Source organism: Coregonus lavaretus, assembly GCF_964263955.1.
Source record: "Coregonus lavaretus genome assembly, chromosome: 18".
NCBI lineage: Eukaryota > Metazoa > Chordata > Actinopteri > Salmoniformes > Salmonidae > Coregonus > Coregonus lavaretus.
In genome coordinates, this window is record NC_140005.1 from 14,858,932 (window position 1) to 14,882,150 (window position 23,219).

At 45.0% G+C, this 23,219-nt stretch overlaps 1 protein-coding gene across 1 annotated transcript in view; it reads left to right on the forward strand.

Moving 5' to 3' along the window:
- Positions 1 to 23,219, forward strand: part of ush2a (Usher syndrome 2A (autosomal recessive, mild)) — a gene marked incomplete at both ends in the record, with an annotated part of 418,741 nt that overhangs the window by 274,996 nt on the left and 120,526 nt on the right. The window contains 7 exon segments of the mRNA XM_084181556.1: positions 4,778 to 4,995; positions 5,189 to 5,358; positions 7,852 to 8,107; positions 11,175 to 11,503; positions 12,683 to 12,805; positions 13,314 to 13,477; positions 13,851 to 14,060. Coding sequence (XP_084037682.1) covers positions 4,778 to 4,995; positions 5,189 to 5,358; positions 7,852 to 8,107; positions 11,175 to 11,503; positions 12,683 to 12,805; positions 13,314 to 13,477; positions 13,851 to 14,060 — 1,470 coding nt within the window.

The following is a 23,219-nucleotide window of genomic DNA, read 5'->3' on the forward strand; positions in this document are numbered from 1 at the left end:
CGGTGACGGAGGTGGTTAGCTCGTCGATGTTATCGGCGGAGTCTTGGAACATGTTCCAATCAACGCTAGCAAAGCAGTCCTGTGGCATAATCTCTGATTCTGATTACCATTTTTCAACAGAGTGAGTCACTTCCTGTTTGAGCTTCTGATTTTATTTTTTATTTATTAGGATCCCCATTAGCCGTCGCCATTGGCGACAGCAAATCTTACTGGGGTCTGACACATGACGAAAAATACATTACAGACAAAATACTTTACAATTTACATACAATTAAAAACATTAACATGTAGTGTGTGTGTGTGTGCATCTATTAGTTCCACATACATATCAGTACATACACACAAGAAGTAGGTTACATGGGGGAGAGGCGTTGTGCCGTGAGATGTTGCTTTATTCGTTTTTCTGAAACCAGGTTTGCTGTTCACTTGCGCTATATGAGTTCCATGCACTCATGGCTCTGTATAATACTGTACATTTCCTTGAATTTGTTCTGGACCTGGGGACTGTGAAAAAAACCCTGGTGGCATGTCTGGTGGGGTAAGTGTGTGTGTCAGTGCTGTGTGTAAGTTGACTACGCTTCATTGTAAACAGGAAGCAGGAGTGCAGAGTCATGATCTGATTTGCCGAATGGCGGACGAGGGAGGGCTTTGTATGCTTGCTTGTGGGTAGAGTGACAGTGGTCTAGGACTTTATCGCTGTGGGCATCACGTGTCTTAATGACGCAGAATTAAATTCACCGGCGACAAGAAAGGCAGCCTCCGGATGTACGTTTTCCTGCTTGTTTATAGCCTTGTACAGTTTGTTAAGTGCCAGCTTGTTGTCATGACTGTCCTGGGAGGATCCAAATGGGCAGATCAGGTTCGCAGGGAGAGCTTCTTCCAGACCCCCTCCCACCTGCAGAGGGGGGGTGGGGGGAACTGTGGGGTTTTGACACCACACGGCCTGTCATAAATTTAAGGAGAAGGAGTCTCTCTCTCCCCCTCCAGTATTAACGAAAGGAATGTCTTTGTTAACAGACTTTTCCCGCCGAAACTCTAACACGTTCAAAAGTGATTACTGGAACAATATTTCTAACTTAAGAACGTGGGGAGTGGTCAGAGGAGGTCTATAGAACAATAATGTCAATTGGGTTGTTATTTTGTGATGTCATTAAAAATGATATAAAGGAAATACTGTAACTTAGTAAGTATACCCACTATATGTACAAAGTTTTCATCCGATGCGTTGTGTATGAAATATGAAAAAGGATGAAAGTATTTTTGTTAAGATAGGAATGTGATTTTAGGAGTCAAAAGAGATAATGGCTTATCTATAAACTTTGCACAGAGAGCGTGTCAGCCTGACGAAACAGCCCCTTTCGACCAGAGTGCATAAAGGCTTGATAGAGAAATTAACCTTTAGACCAGAAAGATGTCGAGCTGCAGCTCATGTTCAAAGTGATTAAAACCCTGAATTTCAACACATTTACATTACATTTTAGTCATTTAGCAGACGCTCTTATCCAGAGCGACTTACAGGAGCAATTAGGGTTAAGTGCCTTGCTCAAGGGCACATCGACAGATTTTTCACCTAGTCGGCTCGGGGATTAGAACCAGCGACCTTTCGGTTACTGGCACAACGCTCTTACCCACTAAGCTACAATTTACATACAAGGGTTGTCTGCGGTAGCCCAGTCCTTTAGTTTAGCGCCAACAACATCTGTGTTAATCCAGGGCTTTTGATTGGACACGAGGTAGAGACGATAAGTCACCTCCCGGACAATCACTGGACAATCACTGGACAATCACCGGACAATCACTGGTACAGCTGATTAGCTGGGCAAAGTATCTAGAAAAGCGAATTTAAGTGGGACCATTATACTACTCTATCCAAACCATCCTACTAAGCTACTCTCATCACCTCACTTGGGAACCATCGACACGGCTGGCTAGCCTATATTCAAAGAACCAATCTTCCAGAACGAGTGAAAGGAAAATCCATTCTGTAGTTCTGTTTAGGACTACATGACAAGTCACCGGACATCAGACAACTACAGAGGACCACAACAATAGAAGACTTGTTGTAACTGTTGGACAATCAGAGCCTTACGAGCGAGCCGCGAGAAGGCCCGACCAACTCCCTTTCCAGGGTGGCCCGGTTCAGAGAGAGAGAGCTACACGGCGGCACCTCACGTAAATACATTCATGATTTCTTACTCCAAGCAGGCGGAAGTTCATGTGCAAAGTATAGGAGAAATATAAGTGAGAGTAGTTTCTAAATGTACCAACGTTAAGTGTCTCTGTCCCTGTTTCTCTACCTCTCCCTCTTTTGTAACAAGCAATCATGTTGTTGTCAGTCCGCTAGGGACCTGTTGTTAATGTATTAAGTGTGTATGTTATCCTGTGTTACCATTTAGTTAGCTAGTAAATAAAGAATTAAACCAATTTGTGTAGTACTGAATCATAAGTAAGGCTGTGGTTTTTGCAGATGCAAGGAGGTTATGACGTTCAGAATGATGATATGATAAGAGGTTATGATTACTAAGTTGACTGTTTATCGATGTGATAGGTATAGACCTTCTAGAGTTTAATTCGGGAGATGGTAACTCTTTAAACAACCACTCTCGTGGTGCCCCAAATTAATTGTTACATGATTAATTTAATTGGGTAACAATTAAACATAGTTAGTTAATTAGAGAAATAACAGTCATCAGATTAATGTTAAAAGTGACGTGACGACATTGTTATACAGTATTTCTTATCCTGAGGTGGAATGTATACAACAGTCACGATAACTGCTGAAAACTACCTCGGGAGGTAGAAGGGTCAGTATTTGATCATCAGGTATGGCGAAAGGCCTTCAGAGGAGACTCGTTGCGCTTACGTATTTTTCTCTTTATTTAGACAGTGAGGAATGTAGAGGGGAAAAAGTGGGAAAGTGTCTGTGGTGGGATTCGATCCTAACATGTGCAAAGTAGACTGCAGCTCTACCGCTGTCGCAAACTAAGGCCTTTAGAGCCTTGTTATCGGCCCTTGTTTCATCAGCTCACCCTGTAATAAAGACACTATTTTCAGTGTATGTGTACGTGTGTGTTTGTGCATGTTGTCCATCGATGTGAATGTATGTGTGCCTGCATTCCTGTATGTAATTATGAATATGACCGGCGCTGTCGTACACTAGATGTGGGTGAAGGATTCCTTGGTGTGTCTGTGTGTGTGTGTGTGAAGGAATCCCTATTGTGAGCGCTTGGCGGTGGGAAGTGTGGCAGTAGCCATTCAGTAGAAATGGCCAGTCACAAACTTGAGTGATTACAATATTTCCTCCGATTCAGTGCCATCTCTCCCCAGCTCATAGTTGATATCACTGCCCATATAACCTCCATTTAATAAATACATAAATATAATTTTCTGTGTGGCCGTGCCAGAGCGTTCTGCTGGCCCCTGGCGCTCGCTAAATGAGCTGATTTGCACATCGATGTGTGTGTGTCCTCCATTCTAATCCCAGGAATAGGGCCCTCCAAATCACTGTTTGTCCTTGTGATGTCACTCTTGACGTTCCGTTGTCAAATGATAATTCCGCCGCACTAATTCCCCCTCTCTTCTCATCTCCTCGCTTCTCATCACCACACACACACACACACACACACACACACACACACACACACACACACACACACACACACGTGCACAAGGCTTTTCTTCCATATTGCTGAAAAAAGTATCCCTCTTTTTCCTTTGTTCTTTTCCACTAAAACGCTGTAGTCACTGTAACAGGCATTTTCATGTTTGAAATTATGTATACTGAACAAAAATATAAACGCAACAATTTAAAGGATTTTACTGAGTTACAGATCATATGAGGAAGTCAGTCAATTTAAATAAATTCATTTGGCCCTAATCTATGGATTTCACATGACTGGGAATACAGATATGCATCTGTTGGTCACAGATACCTTAAAAGAAATGGGCCTCACAATGGGCCTCAGGAACTCGTCACGGTATTTCTGTGCATTCAAATTGCCATCGATAAAATGCAATTGTGTTTGTTGTCCGTAGTTTATGCCTTCCCATACCATAATCCCACCGCCACCATGGGGCACTCTGTTCACAACAATGGTAGAGAAATTAACACTCTGGCAACAGCTCTGGTGGACATTCCTACAGTCATCATCCCAATTGCACACGCCCTCAAAACTTGAGACATCTGTGGCATTGTGTTGTGTGACAAAACTGCACATTTTAGAGTGGCCTTTTATTGTCCCCAGCAACTGTGTAATGATCATGCTGTTTAATCAGTTTCTTGATATGCCACACTTGTCAGGTGGATGGGTTATTTTGGCAAAGGAGAAATGCTCACTAACAGGGATGTAAACAAGTATGTGCATGAAATTTGAGAGAATTAAGCTTTTTGTGCATATGGAACATTTCTGGGATCTTTTATTTCACCTCATGAATCATGGGACCAACACTTTACATCTTGTGTTTATATTTTTGTTCAGTGTAGTTTGCTAACACCTGTCCTAGACCAATGAGCCACTTTAGTAGACGGACTGGATTTGGTGTGTAGGGTGTTCAGGGAAAGAGGAAAAAAACAAACTGATCAGGTTGGACATGGCAATCATGAGAGCGAGAGTAGGGAGTTTGGGAACCATTCTAACCCTGTGTTTATTGTTGTCTGTTTTGTCGCCCTCCCTTCCTCTCTCTCTCTCTCTCTCTCTCTCTCTCTCTCTCTCTCTCTCTCTCTCTCTCTCTCTCTCTCTCTCTCTCCTTCCCTCACTGCCCCCCCCCCCCCCCCCAGGTCCAGGTCCCGTGGACCCCCCTGTGGTGTCAGCCCTCCAGTCACAAAGTGCGTCAGTCTCCTGGGCCCCCCCAGCCCAGCCCAACGGGGTGATCACCCAATACACTCTGCACCTGAACTCCACCCTGTCCCTGTCACACAGCACTGCTACAGTACCAGGCAACACTACCACCTACATCCTCCATAACCTCCAGCCTTACCAACTCTACAGCCTGCAGGTGGGTGGGGTGGGGGGGATGGGTTGGTGGTATGGATGGTTGGGATGCATAGATGGATGGATGGATGGATGGATGGATGGATGGATGGATGGATGGATGGATAGAGCAGTAATACATTAATTAAAACTATTGATGATTAAACACATTAAAGTCTATGCCTGTCTAACTGTATTGTCCTCTGTGGTGCTGTTAGTTGGAGGCCTGTACCACGGCAGGGTGTACTCTCTCTGGGGAGTTCCAGTCCTTCCATACCCCTGCTGCCCCACCGGAGGGGGTCCCAGCCCCCCACCTTTACTCTGACACCCCTACCTCAGTCCTGCTGTCCTGGGGAGCCCCGGAGAGGAGCAACGGAGAACTGGAGGGGTGAGACATCATAATCAAATCAAATCAAATTTTATTTGTCACATGCGCCGAATACAACAGGTGTACAGTCGTGGTCAAAAGTTTTGAGAATGACACAAGTATTGGTCTTCACAAAGTTTGCTGCTTCAGTGGTTTTATATATTTTTTCAGATGTTACTATGGTATACTGAAGTATAATTACAAGCATTCCATAAGTGTCAAAGGCTTTTATTGACAATTACATTAAGTTTATGCAAAGAGTCAATATTTGCAGTGTTGACCCTTCTTTTTCAAGACCTCTGCAATCCGCCCTGGCATGCTGTCAATTAACTTCTGGGCCACATCCTGACTGATGGCAGCCCATTCTTGCATAATCAATGCTTGGAGTTTGTGGGGTTTTGTTTGTCCACCCGCCTCTTGAGGATTGACCACAAGTTCTCAATGGGATTAAGGTCTGGGGAGTTTCCTGGCCATGGAGCCAAAATGTCGATGTTTTGTTCCCCGAGCCACTTAGTTATCACTTTTGCCTTATGGCAAGGTGCTCCATCATGCTGGAAAAGGCATTGTTCGTCACCAAACTGTTCTTGGATGGTTGTGAGAAGTTGCTCTCGGAGGATGTGTTGGTACCATTCTTTATTCATGGTGTGTTCTTAGGCAAAATTGTGAGTGAGCCCACTCCCTTGGCTGAGAAGCAACCCCACACATGAATGGTCTCAGGATTCTTTATTGTTGGCATGACACAGGACTGATGGTAGCACGCACCTTGTCTTCTCCGGACAAGCTTTTTTCCGGATGCCCCAAACAATCGGAAAGGGGATTCATCAGAGAAAATGACTTTACCCCAGTCCTCAGCAGTCCAATCCCTGTACCTTTTGCAGAATATCAGTCTGTCCCTGATGTTTTTCCTGGAGAGAAGTGGCTTCCTCGCTGCCCTTCTTGACACCAGGCCATCCTCCAAAAGGCTTTGCCTCACTGTGCGTGCAGATGCACTCACACCTGCCTGCTGCCATTCCTGAGCAAGCTCTGCACTGGTGGTGCCCCGATCCCGCAGCTGAATCACCTTTAGGAGACGGTCCTGGCGCTTGCTGGACTTTCTTGGGCGCCTTGAAGCCTTCTTCACAACAATTGAACCTCTCTCCTTAAAGTTCTTGATGATCCGATAAATGGTTGATTTAGGTGCAATCTTACTAGCAGCAATATCCTTGCCTGTGAAGCTCTTTTTGTGCAAAGCAATGATGACGGCACGTGTTTCCTTGCAGGTAACCATTGTTAACATAGGAAGAACAATGATTTCAAGCACCACCCTCCTTTTAAAGCTTCCAGTCTGTTATTCTAACTCAATCAGCATGTCAGAGTGATCTCCAGCCTTGTCCTCGTCAACACTCTCACCTGTGTTAACGAGAGAATCACTGACATGATGTCAGCTGGTCCTTTTGTGGCAGGGCTGAAATGCAGTGGAAATGTTTTTTGGGGATTAAGTTAATTTTCATGACAAAGAGGGACTTTGCAATTAATTGCAATTCATCTGATCACTCTTCATGTCACGTTCGTTTAAGGACGGGTCAGACCAAGGCGCAGCATGAAGTGCATACATGTTTATTACAACGATAAACACATGAACAAAACAACAAACAACGTAACGTGAAGTCCGAAGGCTAAACACAATACAAGCCTCTAACACGGAACAAGATCCCACAACCCATGATTGCCAATAGGCTGCCTAAGTATGATCCCCAATCAGAGACAACGAGCGACAGCTGCCTCTGATTGGGAATCACACCCGGCCAAACATAAAACTACACAACCTAGAATGCAACATAGAAATACTATCATAGAATATCCACACCCTGACTCAACATACAAGAGTCCCATGAGTCAGGGCGTGACACTTCATAACATTCTGGAGTATATGCAAATTGCCATCATAAAAACTGAGGCAGCAGACTTTGTGAGAATTAATATTTGTGTCATTCTCAAAACTTTTGACCACGACTGTAGACCTTACCGTGAAATGCTTACTTACAAGCCCTTAACCAACAATGCAGTTCAAGAAAGAGTTTAGAAAATATTTACTAAATAAACTAAGATAAAAAATTATAAAAAGTAACACAATAAAATAACAATAACGAGGCTATATACAGGGGGTACCGGTACCGAGTCACAGTGCGGGGTACAGGTTAGTCGAGGTAATTTGTAGGTAGGGGTAAAGTGACTATGCATAGATAATAAACAGCGAGTAGCTGTAAAAACAAATGGAGGGGGGGTCAATGTAAATAGTCCGGGTGGCCAAGAGATTATGGCTTTAATAATACTCTATTCCCCATATTGTGCACTACTTTGGACAGCATCATGTGGCCATAGTAAACAATAGTGCACTCTATAGGTAATATTTACATTAACTACAACCGTTACGAACATTTTATGAATTTCAGTTTCCATCTGTATTCTCTTCCTGTATAGATTTGCATAATGTATTTTTTATAATAATCCTAATTCCTCTTAATGTGTTTGTAGATGGGTGGTGGAGAGGAGGGTGAGAGGCACCCAGCAGGTATCTACAGTGGTCAGACTGCCACCGGCCCCTCCTCCCCTCTCCTATCTGGACCACTCCTCAGCCCTCAGCCCCTGGACCTCCTACCAGTACCGCCTAGTGGCCAGCACACAGGCTGGATCTAACACTAGTACCTGGGCTAACATCACCACCAGACCCTCTCGCCCTGCCGGTCTAGTCCCACCACGGGTAGATGTGCTGGGGCCAGACTCACTGCAGGTTGGTGGTTGTGTTGAGGTGTGGCCCTCCTGTAGCTCAGTTGGTAGAGCATGGCGCTTGCAACGCCGGGGTTGTGGGTTCGATTCCCACGGGGGGCCAGTATGAAAAATGTATGCACTCACTAACTGTAAGTCGCTCTGGATAAGAGCATCTGCTAAATGACTAAAATGTAAATGTAAAAAATGTGTGGGTGTTGTGATTTTAGTTTGACTTTTGGTGCTGTTACCAAGCCAATAACAGACCATGTCTCAGCTAACCAGCCAATAAGATGTATCTACCTCAAATTGTGGTAGACATTCTTTGAAACACTAGAGTACATAGGCCAATGTCATATTGGTATTCATGCTTATATTGTGTGTAGTCATTTTGAACAGTTCCCTCCCTGAGCTCTCTCTCTCTCTCAAATAACGCACACATACACAGTTACAAAACTGTGTTTTCAGACAGTCACTAAAATCAAGGTCCCCTTCAGGAAGTAGGTGGGGTCACGACCCTGTCTGTAGTGACTTCCTTCCTGTCGGCCATATTAACAAAACTCTAGCTAAGCATGAATGAAGACGTCTAAATTAGCCCATCACGTCCCGCCCACACACACACGCATGCATACATACATTCATATGCACACGCCCCTGCGCTAATGCTAACTGTATGAAAATGCTAATTCCTGTCATAATTTCAGACACACCCCTGTCGTTACGATGCTTTAGGGGTCAGAGGTCATTTGTTTGTTCGTGTTTCTTCCTGGTTCAGCCCAATTACACGCTTCCTGTTTATATCTGACCTTGGTAATGCAAAAAGACAATAGTGTTCACTGGGACCCAGGTATAACTCTCTCTCTCTCTCTCTCTCTCTCTCTCACTCTCTCTCTCTCTCTCTCTCTCTCTCTCTCTCACACTCTCTCTCTTTCTCTCTCTCTCTCACACACTCTCTCTATCTCTCTTTCCTTTCGTTCTCTTTCTTGTTCCCTTCTGCCTCTCTCTTTAAAATCATACTGGAATCCGAGAATCCAATCCTTTTCCATTCATGATTACTATTTAAATCTCAGACTAAGCTTGCCTTTACCTCAATCCTACCTCAGCCTCTTCCCAGAACATGAGTAATTCCATCCACGGTGCTATCAGTGTTTTAAGGTGGTATAAACCCTAGCAGTGTGCCTGCTGGTTGAATAGAGGGGTCTCCAGAGAGAGAGAGAGAGGGCTTGCTAGCAGGGCCTTGCTGCCTGACAAATACCATTCAGGGGGAATTCATGTCACCAAACAGGCTTTGCAGCTTAGCGGTCGTCTTTGTACCAATACACCCACAGACTCCACACACACACACACACACACACAAAGGGGGTCTACACGTACACACACAAACACACACACACACACACACACACACACACACACACACACACACACACATACACACTTCTCTGTCTCTTCCTCTAGTCTTGAGAAAGTGCCAGGAACACAGACTGAAGTGCTAGTGACTTCAAACAAAGAACAATTTACATAAACTAGTTTGAATAATTCATTTCCCCCAACCCTGACTTCTATTTGTCGTTGTTGTTGTTTTTTCAGACTATTGTTGTTTCATTAATTTGTTAACAGCTGCGTTTACATGGTTAACGAGGTGAGAAGAGTTACACGTGTAAGATGCTAAGACTGGCTCTTCTATTTGCATATTCAGCAGTTTATTCTGCAGTTTATTTATTTACCAACAGACTGGTTCAGTGGTCTCAGTGTGTTTTGTCTGGTTGTCTTAGCAATCACTGGGGCTTCCTGCATTCTAGTGTTGGTGTGCTTATTCACAGCTAGTGGTGATTTGTTACTTATTTTCTTTGTATTTTATTCCTTTGTTTTTCTAGTTATTTTGAAATTGAACGAAATTGAAGTGAATGCCATCACAGACACACCCACACCCACCCACACACACACACACACACACACACACACACACACACACACACACACACACACACACAGCCCTGAGCACTTACTTATAGTAGAGTGTGTGTGTGTGTGTGTGTGTGTGTGTGTGTGTGTGTGTGTGTGTGTGTGTGTGTTTGTTTGTGAATGGCTCTTTCCTGTACCTGTCAGTCCCAGGCCTCTGTCTCTCTCCTCTCTGATCTCCACTATCCACAGATTACATCAGGGCATTCAATCTGGAAATTACATCCGCAAGCACCCGCACTCTGGCAAATGAGCTACCTAACGCCACCCCACCCCATGCGTGTGTGTGTGTGTGTGTGTGTGTGTGTGTGTGTGTGTGTGTGTGTGTGTGTGTGTGTGTGTGTGTGTGTGTGTTACGGGTCACACCATTACCTCACCTTCTCACCTATTTACCGAAAATCAGAGCAGTTGAATTCCTCTTCCTAATCACACATTCCATATTTTTCTACAAGCTCCGCTTTTAACTGCATAGCAATTCCACACACTTTTAGCCTTTTTATTAGCTTTTTTAATTCCCTGAAATGCTGTCAAAATCACATGCAGGCAGCGCTAGCTAGGCAACATGCTGTAGTTTTTGCATATAACAATTCCATTACTGCGGTTTCATTATTTTAGCATGTTGGACTGCAGGGATGAACCCTGTTTTAAATGTGTTGAAGGGAATCTGCCACTCAATGTCAGGGTGTCTCTCTCACTTTCTGCATGGTGCAGAGCTGTACGCAGACACACACACACACACACACACACACACACACACACACACACATGCATGTAATTCCCATACATACATACACACGTAGGCATGCGCAAGCACACACACATGCGCTGTTTGCACGCACACACACTGTACAGTACAACATCACTTCCTGGAACTCATCCATCTAAAAGCATTCTAAAGCACAGAACATTCTGAGCGGCCAATCACAGGCCTCCCTCGGCCCCTTGCACCTCTGCACTGCACTCTGGGAGAGATGATGTCAGTTGATCGTCAGCTGCATACTAACAGCCTTCAGTGTTTCCTTGGTAAGAATTGAGAATATCCACATGACTTTGTGCGTGTGTGTTTATGTGCGTGTCTGCGTGTGTTTGTGTGTGTGTATGTGTGTGTGCCTCCCTCCCTCTCTCCTCAGGTCATGTGGTCCCCTCCTGTCATCGCTAATGGAGAGATCGACCGCTATGAGATCCGCCTTCCCAACCCACGCGTATCCCACGACGACCTGTCCAACCTCAGCGTCACGGTAACAGACCTGGTGCCCTACACTGACTACCTGGTCACCGTCCTGGCCTGCTCCTCCGGGGGTGGCCTTATTGGGGGTTGCACAGAGAGCCTGCCCACTGCCGTGACTACACTACCCACAATCCCCCAGGACCTGGCACCACTGGCAGTGGTGGCCATCAGTGAGTCCTTCCTGGCCATATCCTGGCAACCTCCCGACAGGCCCAACGGACCTAACCTCAGGTAAATGTTGTATTATTTCCAGGCCAATTAGTTTGGGGAAACTCAGGCGTTTTAGTTGTGAGGTAGAGATACACAACACAAATATAATGCAGAAAGGTACATCTGTGTGTAAATGTGTGTCAGGTTGTAAAGTAGATGATGATCAGTTAGAGATCAGGCAGCTTGCTGCAGCTGCTGTAGCTGAGCCCCAGTATGCTAACATCAGACAGAGCACTAGCATCCAACATCTACATAGCAGTAGCATCCAACAGCTGCGTAGCACTAGCATCCGACATCTACGTAGCACTAGCATCCAACATCTATGTAGCACTAGCATTCAACATCTACATAGCACTAGCATCCGACATCTACGTAGCACTAGCATCCAACATCTACGTAGCACTAGCATCCAACATCTACGTAGCACTAGCATCCAACATCTATGTAGCACTAGCATCCAACAGCTGCGTAGCACTAGCATCCGGCATCTGCGTAGCACTAGCATCCAACATCTACGTAGCACTAGCATCCGACATCTATGTAGCACTAGCATCCAACATCTACGTAGCACTAGCATCCAACATCCATATCAGTATTACTCTGAATAGTCTCACACACTCTTCACTGAACCAGACAGAGACTTGCGTTAACATGAGTGTTAATTATCTAACTCGTTATCTGTGTGTCAGTGTACCACTTTAGTTCCTACTCTATTCTCTTCACGATTAGGAGCAGTCTGTTTTCATGGTAAACCATTACAATTCATGAGTACTTTCCCGACCACAGCTCAGATCAGTGTGTTTGTTTAAGTTGGTTTATAAAAGCTGGAATAAAGATCTTCTGATTGCAGCCCACATTAACATCACTGTGAGAGAGAATAACACTAACACCACAGAAAACAGAGGATAGAGATGGAGAGAGAGATAGATAGAGAAAGAGATAGAGAAAGAGACTGCAGAAGAGAGAAAGAGTAATAAAGAGAGGGATAGAGAGAAGAGACAGAGAGAGGGGTAGAAAGAGAGAGAGCAAGAGAGAGAAAGAGAATAGAGTGATAGAGGGAAATAGACTGTGTGTGTGTGTGTGTGTGTGTGTGTGTGTGTGTGTGTGTGTGTGTGTGTGTGTGTGTGTGTGTGTGTGTGTGTGTGTGTGTGTGTGTGTGTGTGTGTGTGTGATTATCCGTGTGTTTGGTATGGTCCTCAGATACGAGCTGCTCAGACGTAAAAGCCGTCAGCCGCTGGCCGTGCAGCTCCCGGCAGATCTCCATCGCTGGTTCAATGTTTACGCCGGAGACAAATTGTTTCACCAAGATAAAGGCCTTAGCAGGTGAGATTATCAAAATTAGCTTTAGAGCAAACCGCCACCACTGTGTACAGAGCTGTTTCGCGCTCCGATGTCATCTTTTAATGCCGCTCAAAGATACATTAAGCAAATATTCAAATAATGAAATTGTTTTGTGCTTATCTCTGGCTGGCATTTGGCAGCAGCTGATTTTGTCCCTGTGCTTGCTAAAAGGCTTCTCTCTCCACTACTGATGTTTACTCTAGCTTCAAGTTAGACACTTTTAGATACATAAGCAGTTTAAGCAGTTTTATGGACTTTCGCTGCTTTGCTGGCCTAAATTGTTCATAGTGGAAATATAATTGGTTGCCGTTGAAGTTGGTGTTAGCCCTTGTTGCTAGTAATTATTATGTAGAAGATATTGTACCACTTTTGAAACAGAATGTGTTTTGGTACAGTATGTGTGTGTGAGTGCATGTGTGCGTGTCTTTGTATGTGCCTGAATGCGAGTGTGTGTTGTCTAACCTTTGCCTGGTCCGTTTTGACGCTGTAGGTTCACATGGTACCAGTACCAGTTACTGGTCTATAATGACGTGGGCTACTCTACAGGACAGCTGGCTACGGGTGTTACCCTGGCAGGAGTACCCCTCCACCCGCCCTCTCTGTCTGTCCAGACCATCGACCACACATCCATACACATCAGCTGGACAGAACCCTGTAAGAAGCTATATCTTAGTGCCATATATAATTCTGTCATGATAGTCTAAACTAGAACTGTTATTCACATAAACAGGACCTTATTCAGTAGAGTAGGACGAGCCTACCATACTGTTCTAGGAACCTTTTCCATATAGTCATTTTCCAAATTGTCATTTAGCAGACGCTCTTATCAAGAGCGACTTACAGGCGCAACTAGGATTAAGTGCCTTGCTCAAGGGCACATCGACAGATTTTTCACCTAGTCGGCTCTGGGATTCGAACCAGCGACCTTTCGGTTACTGGCCCAACGCTCTTAAACGCTAGGCTACCTGCCGCCAAATGTTGATTATGATAATGAGTTCTCCGTCAAATGTCTCTCTCCACCCCTCAGCTCTACAGGATCTCCAGGGTGAGGTGGAGCTCTACACCCTCAGGGTCGAATCCTCTCACCTCAGACGAACTCTGACCTTCCCACCCGGGGTCGATTCCATGGTGATAGGTGACCTGCAGCCCAACACGCGCTACAGGGTTTCCCTGCAGGTGTCCAATGGGGCTTACAACACTTCTAATACCGAGGTCTACTGTACTACTGAAGACGGAGGTGAGAAGGGTGTGTGTGGGTGTTGTGGGTGGTGTTGTGAAATGTGTTGGAGTATATTGTGAAATAGAAGGTCCCAGTGATTCTAATACCACACCAACCCTATTAGCACAGACCAGCACCCTGATCGCAAACCACATCTACACCAAGACCCAACCCCTCTAGAACCACAACAACACCACCACGACCTAACCCGTCTAGAACCACAACAACAGCACCATGAGCAAACTCCTCTAGAACCACACCCAGACCAAGATCTAACCCCTCTAGAGCCACACGTAGACCAAGACCATGACACGACCAAGACTATTGAAAGGTGCTCTATTCAACAATTCCACCTTCAAATAGACCTTAATATCTATGTTGTATCTGTAGTAGTAAATAAATAGAATTCCATACATTCTGAAAAATGCGTAGAGCACCTTTAAATGAAAAAAAATAACAAACAAGCCCCAGACCAAGACCCAACCTCTTGCTATCGAGACCTTGACAAGACCCTATTAAGGGCAATATTCTCTGGTCACAGAAATACTGAAAGTGAAATTAGAATCTGCAGCGCAAATTATGTTGTAACTTTTCTTAAACAAAGTTTACCAAAGATTTAGTTACATTTACATGTATATTTACATCATTTAGCAGACGCTCTTATCCAGAGTGACTTACAAATTGGTGCATTCAACTTATGATAGCCAGTGGGACAACCACCTTTAAAAAAAAAATAATTTGCTTCCGTAGAGGTAGGGGAGCTAGCAGGCCAGAGGTGGATGAACGTAGTGCCCTCGTTTGGGTGTAGGGTCTGATCAGAGCCTGAAGGTAAGGAGGTGCCGTTCCCCTCACAGCTCCGTAGGCAAGCACCATGGTCTTGTAGTAGATGCGAGCCTCAACTGGAAGCCAGTGGAGTGTGCGGAGTAGCGGGGTGACATGAGAGAACTTGGGAAGGTTGAACACCAGACGGGCTGCAGCGTTCTGGATAAGTTGAAGGGGTTTAATGGCACAGGCAGGGAGCCCAGCCAACAGCGAGATAGGAGCGACCTGTCAGGTAGGACGCAATCCAAGAGTGAGCAGCGCCGGAGATGCCCAACTCGGAGAGGGTGGAGAGGAGGATCTGATGGTTCACAGTATCAAAGGCAGCGGATAGGTCTAGAAGGATAAGAGCAGAGGCGAGAGAGTTAGCTTTAGCAGTGCGGAGAGCATCCGTGACACATAGAAGAGCAGTCTCAGTTGAATGACCAGTCTTGAAACCTGACTGGTTTGGATCAAGAAGGTCATTCTGAGAGAGATAGCAGGAGAGTTGGCTAGAGACGGCACGCTGAAGAGTTTTGGAGAGAAAAGAAAGAAGGGATACTGGTCTGTAGTTGTTGACATCGGAGGGATCGGAGGAGGGGTGCAACTATCGCTCTCTTGAAGACGGAAGGGACATGGCCAGCGGTCAAGGATGAGTTGATGAGCGAGGTGAGGTAAGGGAGAAGGTCTCCGGGAATGGTCTGGAGAAGAGGGGATAGGGTCAAGCGGGCAGGTTGTTGAGCGGCCGGCCGTCACAAGTCGCAAGATTTCATCTGGAGAGAGAGGGGAGAAAGAAGTCAAAGCATAGGGTAGGGCAATGTGAGCAGGACCAGCGGTGTCATTTGACTTAATAAATGAGGATCGGATGTCGTCAACTTTCTTTTCAAAGTGGTTGACGAAGTCATCCACATAGAGGGATGAGGGAGGGGGAGGAGGAGGGGGATTATGTAAGTCGCTTTGGATAAAAGCGTCTGCTAAATGGCATATTATATTATTATTATATATTCAGCAGGGAGGAGAAGGTGGCAAAGAGCTTCCTATGGTTAGAGGCAGAGGCTTGAAATTTAGAGTGGTAGAAAGTGGCTTTAGCAGCGGAAACAGAGGAAGAGAATGTAGAGAGGAGGGAGTGAAAAGATGACAGGTCCGCAGGGAGTCTAGTTTTCCTCCATTTCCGCTCGGCTGCCCGGAGCCCTCTTCTGTGAGCTCGCAATAAGTCGTCAAGCCACGGAGCAGGAGGGGAGGACCGAGCCGGCCGGGAGGGTAGGGGACATAGAGAGTCAAAAGATGCAGAAAGGGAGGAGAGGAGGGTTGAGGAGGCAGAATCAGGAGATCGGAGGGAGAAGGATTTAGCAGAGGGAAGAGATGATAGGATGGAAGAGGAGAGAGTAGCGGGAGAGAGAGAACGAAGGTTGCGACGGCACATTACCATCGGAGTAGGGGCAGAGTGAGTAGTGTTGGAGGAGAGCAAGAGAGAAAAGGATACAAAGTAGTGGTTGGAGACTTGGAGTGGAGTTGCAGTGAGATTAGTAGAAGAACAGCATCTAGTAAAGATGAGGTCAAGCGTATTGCCTGCCTTGTGAGTAGGGGGGGACGGTGAGAGGGTGAGGTCAAAAGAGGAAAGGAGTGGAAAGAAGGAGGCAGAGAGAAATGAGTCAAAGGCAGACGTAGGGAGGTTAAAGTCACCCAGAACTGTGAGGGGTGAGCCAGCCTCAGGAAAGGAACTTATCAAGGCGTCAAGCTCATTGATGAACTCTCCAAGGGAACCTGGAGGGCGATAAATGACAAGAATGTTAAGCTTGAATGGGCTAGTGACTGTGACAGCATGGAATTCAAATGAGGAGATAGACAGATGGGTCAGGGGAAAAAGAGAGAATGTCCACTTGGGAGAGATGAGGATTCCTGTGCCACGGCCGCTCTGACCAGATGCTCTCGGGCTATGCGAGAACACATGGTCAGACGAGGAAAGAGCAGTAGGAGTAGCAGTGTTTTCTGTGGTAATCCATGTTTCCGTCAGCGCCAAGAAGTCGAGGTACTGGAGGGTAGCATAGGCTGAGATTAACTCTGCCTTGTTGGCCGCAGAACGGCAATTCCAGAGGCTGCCGGAGACCTGGAACTCCACGTGGGTCGTGCGCGCAGGGACCACCAGGTTAGAGTGGCAGCAGCCACGCGGTGTGAAGCGTTTGTATGGCCTGTGCAGAGAGGAGAGAACAGGGATAGACAGACACATAATTGACAGGCTACAGAAAAAGGCTACAATAATGCAAAGGTGATCGGAATGAAATGAACTAAACATCTGGGAAAGCTAGAGAGCAGGGCCTCCCACACTTACCTTTCACTGAAACACTCAAATATAACTCTCCCAACTTCCACTTTAGAAATGATAATTGTTGTAAACTACAGTGGTTCAATGTTTTCTAGGAATAGGCTCTAACTTAGTTTATTCAGCTAGCTAATGGTACAGTATTCTTCCGTGAAAACCGTCCAGGGCACCGAATCCTATGACGCCATAGCCAACTAGCATGCCAGCCTCCAATAACACGGTTTAGCATCAATACTCGGTTACAACAAACCAGTGTGTTAACACGCCAAACAGATCATTCATGTCCGTGTCTAACGTTGTGTAAAGTTTTGGATTAGTTTTGACAGTTTGAGTGAGTACGTCGTCAACTTATTCAGCCAGTTAGTTAGCTAGAATAGTTAGCATACTAGCTAGCCATTGCTCTCTGCCAACGAACCATCCCTCCTACGATGGCACGAAACACACAGAGAGAGCCAAGCTAACGTTAACTAGTCACCCATGTCCCGAATTCCCTTGAACGACTCTTGTTACCAGTATGTAAAAACAAAACAAAAATAAATGTAGGTTATAACTTACCCTTAGTAGCTACTGTTAGCCAGTTAAGTGCAAAGCTAGCCACTGAATCGATTCAGCCAGTTCGCATCTGTCCCAACGGAGAGAAAGCGTCTCCAAATATTAAAGATAGGTCGTTCCAGCTATTGTTTAGTTAGCTATCCAGGTAGCAACAAGATAGCTACATTTCGAGTACAGTAGATACTAACTACCTAACGTTAACGCTTCAGATAATGAGGTTAGAAAAACAGCTGAATGGTAGGTAGCTAGCTGGCATAATTACAGGTACTCTTAAGCGTGAAATAACATTGGAAACAACTATCCACAGTTGCTAATAGTTACCAGTAGCTACCCGCTAGCTAGCTAGCTTTATTGGTCCAAGTCGGTTAGCTAGCCTCGTGCCTCATCGGGCTCAGCCGAATACAATACTTACCTTCAATAATTACCTACAATAACCTACAATAACTACCTAGATAAACTACCTACAATACCTAACTACAATACCTACCTACAATCTAAATACATGGTTTAAGCTTTACTCGACACCATTTAAGAAGCCAAGCTTACCTCCCGCTCCCGGTACATTTCATCTGTACAAATGAAATGAAATGAAATTAGATTTGTCACGTGCTGAATACAACAGGTGTAGACTTTACTGTGAAATGCATACTTATGAGCCCATTCCCAACAACGCAAAGTTAAAAAGTAAGAAAAAATTGGAAAAATAAATTTGCTAATAAAAAAATACAAAGGAAATAGTAACACAATAAAATAACAACAACGAGGCTATATACAAGGAGTACCGGTACCGAATCAATGTGCAGGGGTACGAGGTAGTTGAGGTAGTTGAGGTACAGTTGAAGTCGGAAGTTTACATACACCTTAGCCAAAGACATTTAAACTCAGTTTTTCACAATTCCTGACATTTAATCCTAGTACAAATTCCCTGTTTTAGGTCAGTTAGGATCACCACTTTATTTTAAGAATGTGAAATGTCAGAATAATAATGATTTATTTCAGCTTTCATCACATTCCCAGTGGGTCAGAAGTTTACATACACTCAATTAGTATTTGGTAGCATTGCTTTTAAATTGTTTAACTTAGGTCAAACGTTTCGGGTAGCCTTCCACAAGCTTCCCACAATAAATTGGGTGAATTTTGGCCCATTCCTCCTGACAGAGCTGGTGTAACTGAGTCAGCTTTGTAGGCCTCCTTGCTCGCACATGTTTTTTCAGTTCTGCCCACACATTTTCTATAGGATTGAGGTCAGGGCTTTGTGATGGCCACTCCAATACCTTGACTTTGTTGTCCTTAAGCCATTTTGCCACAACTTTGGTAGTATGCTTGGGGTCATTGTCCATTTGGAAGACCCATTTGCGACCAAGGTTTAACTTCCTGACTGATGTGTTGAGATGTTGCTTCAATATATCCACATAATTTTCCTTCCTCTATTTTGTGAAGTGCACCAGTCCCTCCTGCAGCAAAGCACCCCCACAGCATGATGCTGCCACCACCGTCCTTCACAGTTGGGATGGTGTTCTTCGGCTTGCAAGCCACCCCCTTTTTCCGCCATACATAATGATGGTTACGCGTCTCCTTCCTGAGCTGATGAACGTGGTACCTTCAGGCGTTTGGAAATTGCTCCCAAGGATGAACCAGACTTGTGAAGGTCTACAATTTTCTTTCTGAGGTCTTGGCTCATTTCTTTTGATTTTCCCATGATGTCAAGTAAAGAGGCACTGAGTTTGAAGGTAGGCCTTGAAATACATCCACAGGTACACCTCCAATTGACTCAAGTGATGTCAATTAGCCTATCAGAAGCTTCTAAAGCCATGACATCATTTTCTGGAATTTTCCAAGCTGTTTAAAGGCACAGTCAACTTAGTGTATGTAAACTTCTGACCCACTGGAATTGTGATACAGTGAATTATAAGTGAAATAATCTGTCTGTAAACAATTGTTGGAAAAATTACTTGTGTCATGCACAAAGTAGATGTCCTTACCGACTTGCCAAAACGATAGTTTGTTAACAAGAAATTTGTGGAGTGGTTGAAAAATGAGTTTGAATCACTCCAACCTAAGTGTATGTAAACTTTCGACTTCAATCGTATGTACAGTGCATTCGGAATGTATTCAGACCCCTTGACTTTTTCCACATTTTATTACGTTACAGCCTTATTCTAAAATTGATTAAATATTTTTTTTCTTCATCAATCTGCACACAATACCCCATAATGACAAAGCGAAAACAGGTGTTTAGAATGTTTGCTAATTTATTAAAAATAAAAAGCAAAATACCTTATTTACATAGGTATTCAGACCCTTTGCTATGAAACTCGAAATTCAGCTCAGGTGCATCCTGTTTCCATTGATCATCCTTGAGATGTTTCTACAACTGTATTGTAGTCCACCTGTGGTAAATTCAATTGATTGGAAAAGCACACACCTATCTATATAAGGTTCCACAGTTGACAGTGCATGTCAGAGCAAAAACCAAGCCATGAGGTCGAAGGAATTGTCCGTAAAGCTCCGGGACAGGATTTTGTCGAGGCACAGATCTGGGGAAGGGTACCAAAAAATGTCTGCAGCATTGAAGGTCCCCAATAACACAGTGGCATCCATCATTCTTAAATGGAAGAAGTTTGGAACCACCAAGACTCTTCCTAGAGCTGGCCACCCGGCCAAACTGAGCAATCGGGGGAGAAGGGCCTTGGTCAGGGAGGTGACCAAGAACCTGATGGTCACTCTGACAGAGCTCCAGAGTTCCTCTGTCGAGATGGGAGAACCTTCCAGAAGGACAACCATCTCTGCAGCACTCCACCAATCAAGCCTTTATGGTAGAGTGGTCAGACGGAAGCCACTCCTCAGTAAAAGGCACATGTGAGCCCGATAGGAGTTTGCCAAAAGGCACCTAAAGACTCTCAGACCATGAGAAACAAGATTCCAAGATATAACTATTTCGCCTGAATGCCAAGCGTCACGTCTGGAGGAAACCTGGCACCATCTCTACGGTGAAGCATGGCGTTGGCAACATTATGCTGTGGGAATGTTTTTCAGCGGCAGGGGAGACTAGTCAGGATTGAGGGAAAAATGAACGGAGCAAAGTATAGAGAGATCTTTGATGAAAACCTGCTCCAGAGTGCTCAGGACCACAGACTTGGGTGAAGGTTCACCTTCCAACAGGACAACGACCCTAAGCACACAGCCAAGACAATGCAGTAGTGGCTTCGGGACAAGTCTCTGAATGTCCTTGTGTGGCCCAGCAAGAGCCCGGACTTGAATCCGATTGAACATCTCTGGAGAGACCTGAAAATAGCTGTGCAGCGGCGCTCCCCATCCAACCTGACAGAGCTTGAGAAGATCTGCAGAGATGAATGGAAGAAGACTTGAGGCTGTAATCGCTGCCAAAGGTCCTTCAACAAAGTACTGAGTAAAGGGTCTGAATACTGATGTAAATGTAATATGTAAATGTGATATTTCTGTTTTTTATACATTTTCAAAAAAATCAAAAAACCTGTTTTTGCTTCGTTGATGAGGGAAACATGTATTTAATCCATTTTAGAATAAGGATGTAACGTAACAAAATGTGGAAAAAGTCAAGGGGTCTGAATACTTTCCAAATGCACTGTACATGTAGGTAGGGGTAAAAGTGACTAGGCAATCAGGATAGATAATAAACAGAGGAGCAGCAGCTTATGTGAAGAGTGTAAGTGTGTCTTTGTGTGAGTGTGTGTGTGTTTGGTGTCAATATGCATGTGTGTGTGTGTGTTTTATGTGTGTGAGCATATGTAGTGTGTGTGTGTGTGTGTGTGTTGGAGTGTCAGTGTAGTATGTGTGAGTGTGTGGGTAGAGTCCAGTGAGTGTGCATAGAGCCAGTGCAAGAGGGGGTCAATGAAAAATAGTCCGGGTAGCCATTTAATGAACTGTTCAGCAGTCTTATGGCTTGGGGGTAGAAGTTGTTCAGGAGCCTTTTGGTCCCACACTTGGCACTCCGGTACCGCTTGCCATTCGGTAGTTGAGAGAACAATCTATGGCTTGGGTGTCTTTGACAATTTTTAGGGCCTTCCGCTGACAAGTATTTGAGGATCTGAAGGCCCATGCCAAATATTTTCAGCCTCCTGAGGGTGTGCCCTCGTCATGACTGTGTTGGTGTGTTTGGACCATGATAGGTCCTTAGTGTTGTTGACACCGAGGAACTTGAAACTCTCAACCCGCTCCACTACAGCCCTGTCGATGTGAATGGGGCCATGCTCGGCCATCTGTTTCCTGTAGTCCAAGATCAGCTCCTTTGTCTTGCTAACGTTGAGGGAGAGGTTGTTGTCCAGGCACCACACTGCCAGGTCTCTGACTTCCTCCCTATAGGCTGTCTCATCGTCGTCGGTAATCAGGTCTACCACCGTCGTGTCGTCGGCAAACTTGATGATGGTGTTGGAGTCGTGCGCAGCCACGCAGTCATGGATGAACAGGGAGTACAGGAGAGGACTAAGCACGCACCCCTGAGGATCAGCATGGCAGACGTGTTGTTGCCTACCCTTACCATCTGGGGGTGCCCCGTCAGGAAGTGCAGGATCCAGTTGCAGAGGGAGGTGTTTAATCCCAGGGTCCTTAGCTTAGTGATGAGCTTGGAAGGCACTACAGTGTTGAACGCTGAGCTGTAGTCAATGAACAGCATTATCACGTAGGTGTTCCTTTTGTCCAAGTGGGAAAGGATAGTGTGGAGTGCAATAGAGATCGCGTCATCTGTGGATCTGTTGGGGCGGTATGCGAATTGGAGTGGGTCCAGGGTGTTTGGGATGATGGTATTGATGTGAGCCATGACCAGCCTTTCAAAGCATTTCATGGCTACAAATGTGAGTGCTACGGGGCAATCGTCATTTAGACAGGTTACCTTGGCGTTCTTGGGCACAGGGACTATGTGAGGTCTGCTTGAAACATGTAGGTATTACAGACTGGGTCAGGGAGAGGATGAAAATGTCAGTGAATACACTTTCCAGCTGGTCAGCACATGCTCTGAGTACGTGTCCTGGTAATCCGTCTAGCTCTGCGGCCTTGTGAATGTTTGTTTTTTAAATTCAATTATTATTATTGTATTTTGGGGGAGGGTGGATCAGCTTTAATATTGCAGATAAATTATGGCTTCTATCAATGTAATTATCTACATCATTTCCAATCCCCCATATATTTTGGGGGAAATATATATATATTTGTTTATGTATTTTCCTTATTTATTAGTTTCCCCTTAAACCTACCATCACTCCATTAATTGGCCTTGTGAATGTTAATCTGTTTAAAGGTCTTACTCATATCGGCTACGGAGAGCGTCATCACACAGTCGTCCGGAACAGCTGGTGCTCTCATGCATGGTTCAGTGTTGCTTTCCTCAAATCGAGCATAGAAGATATTTAGCTCGTCTGGTAGGCTCACGTCACTGGACAGCTCGTGGCTGGGTTTGTAATCCGTGATAGTTTGCAAGTCCTGCCATATCCGATGAGCATCAGAGCCGGTGTAGTAGGATTCGATCTTGGTCC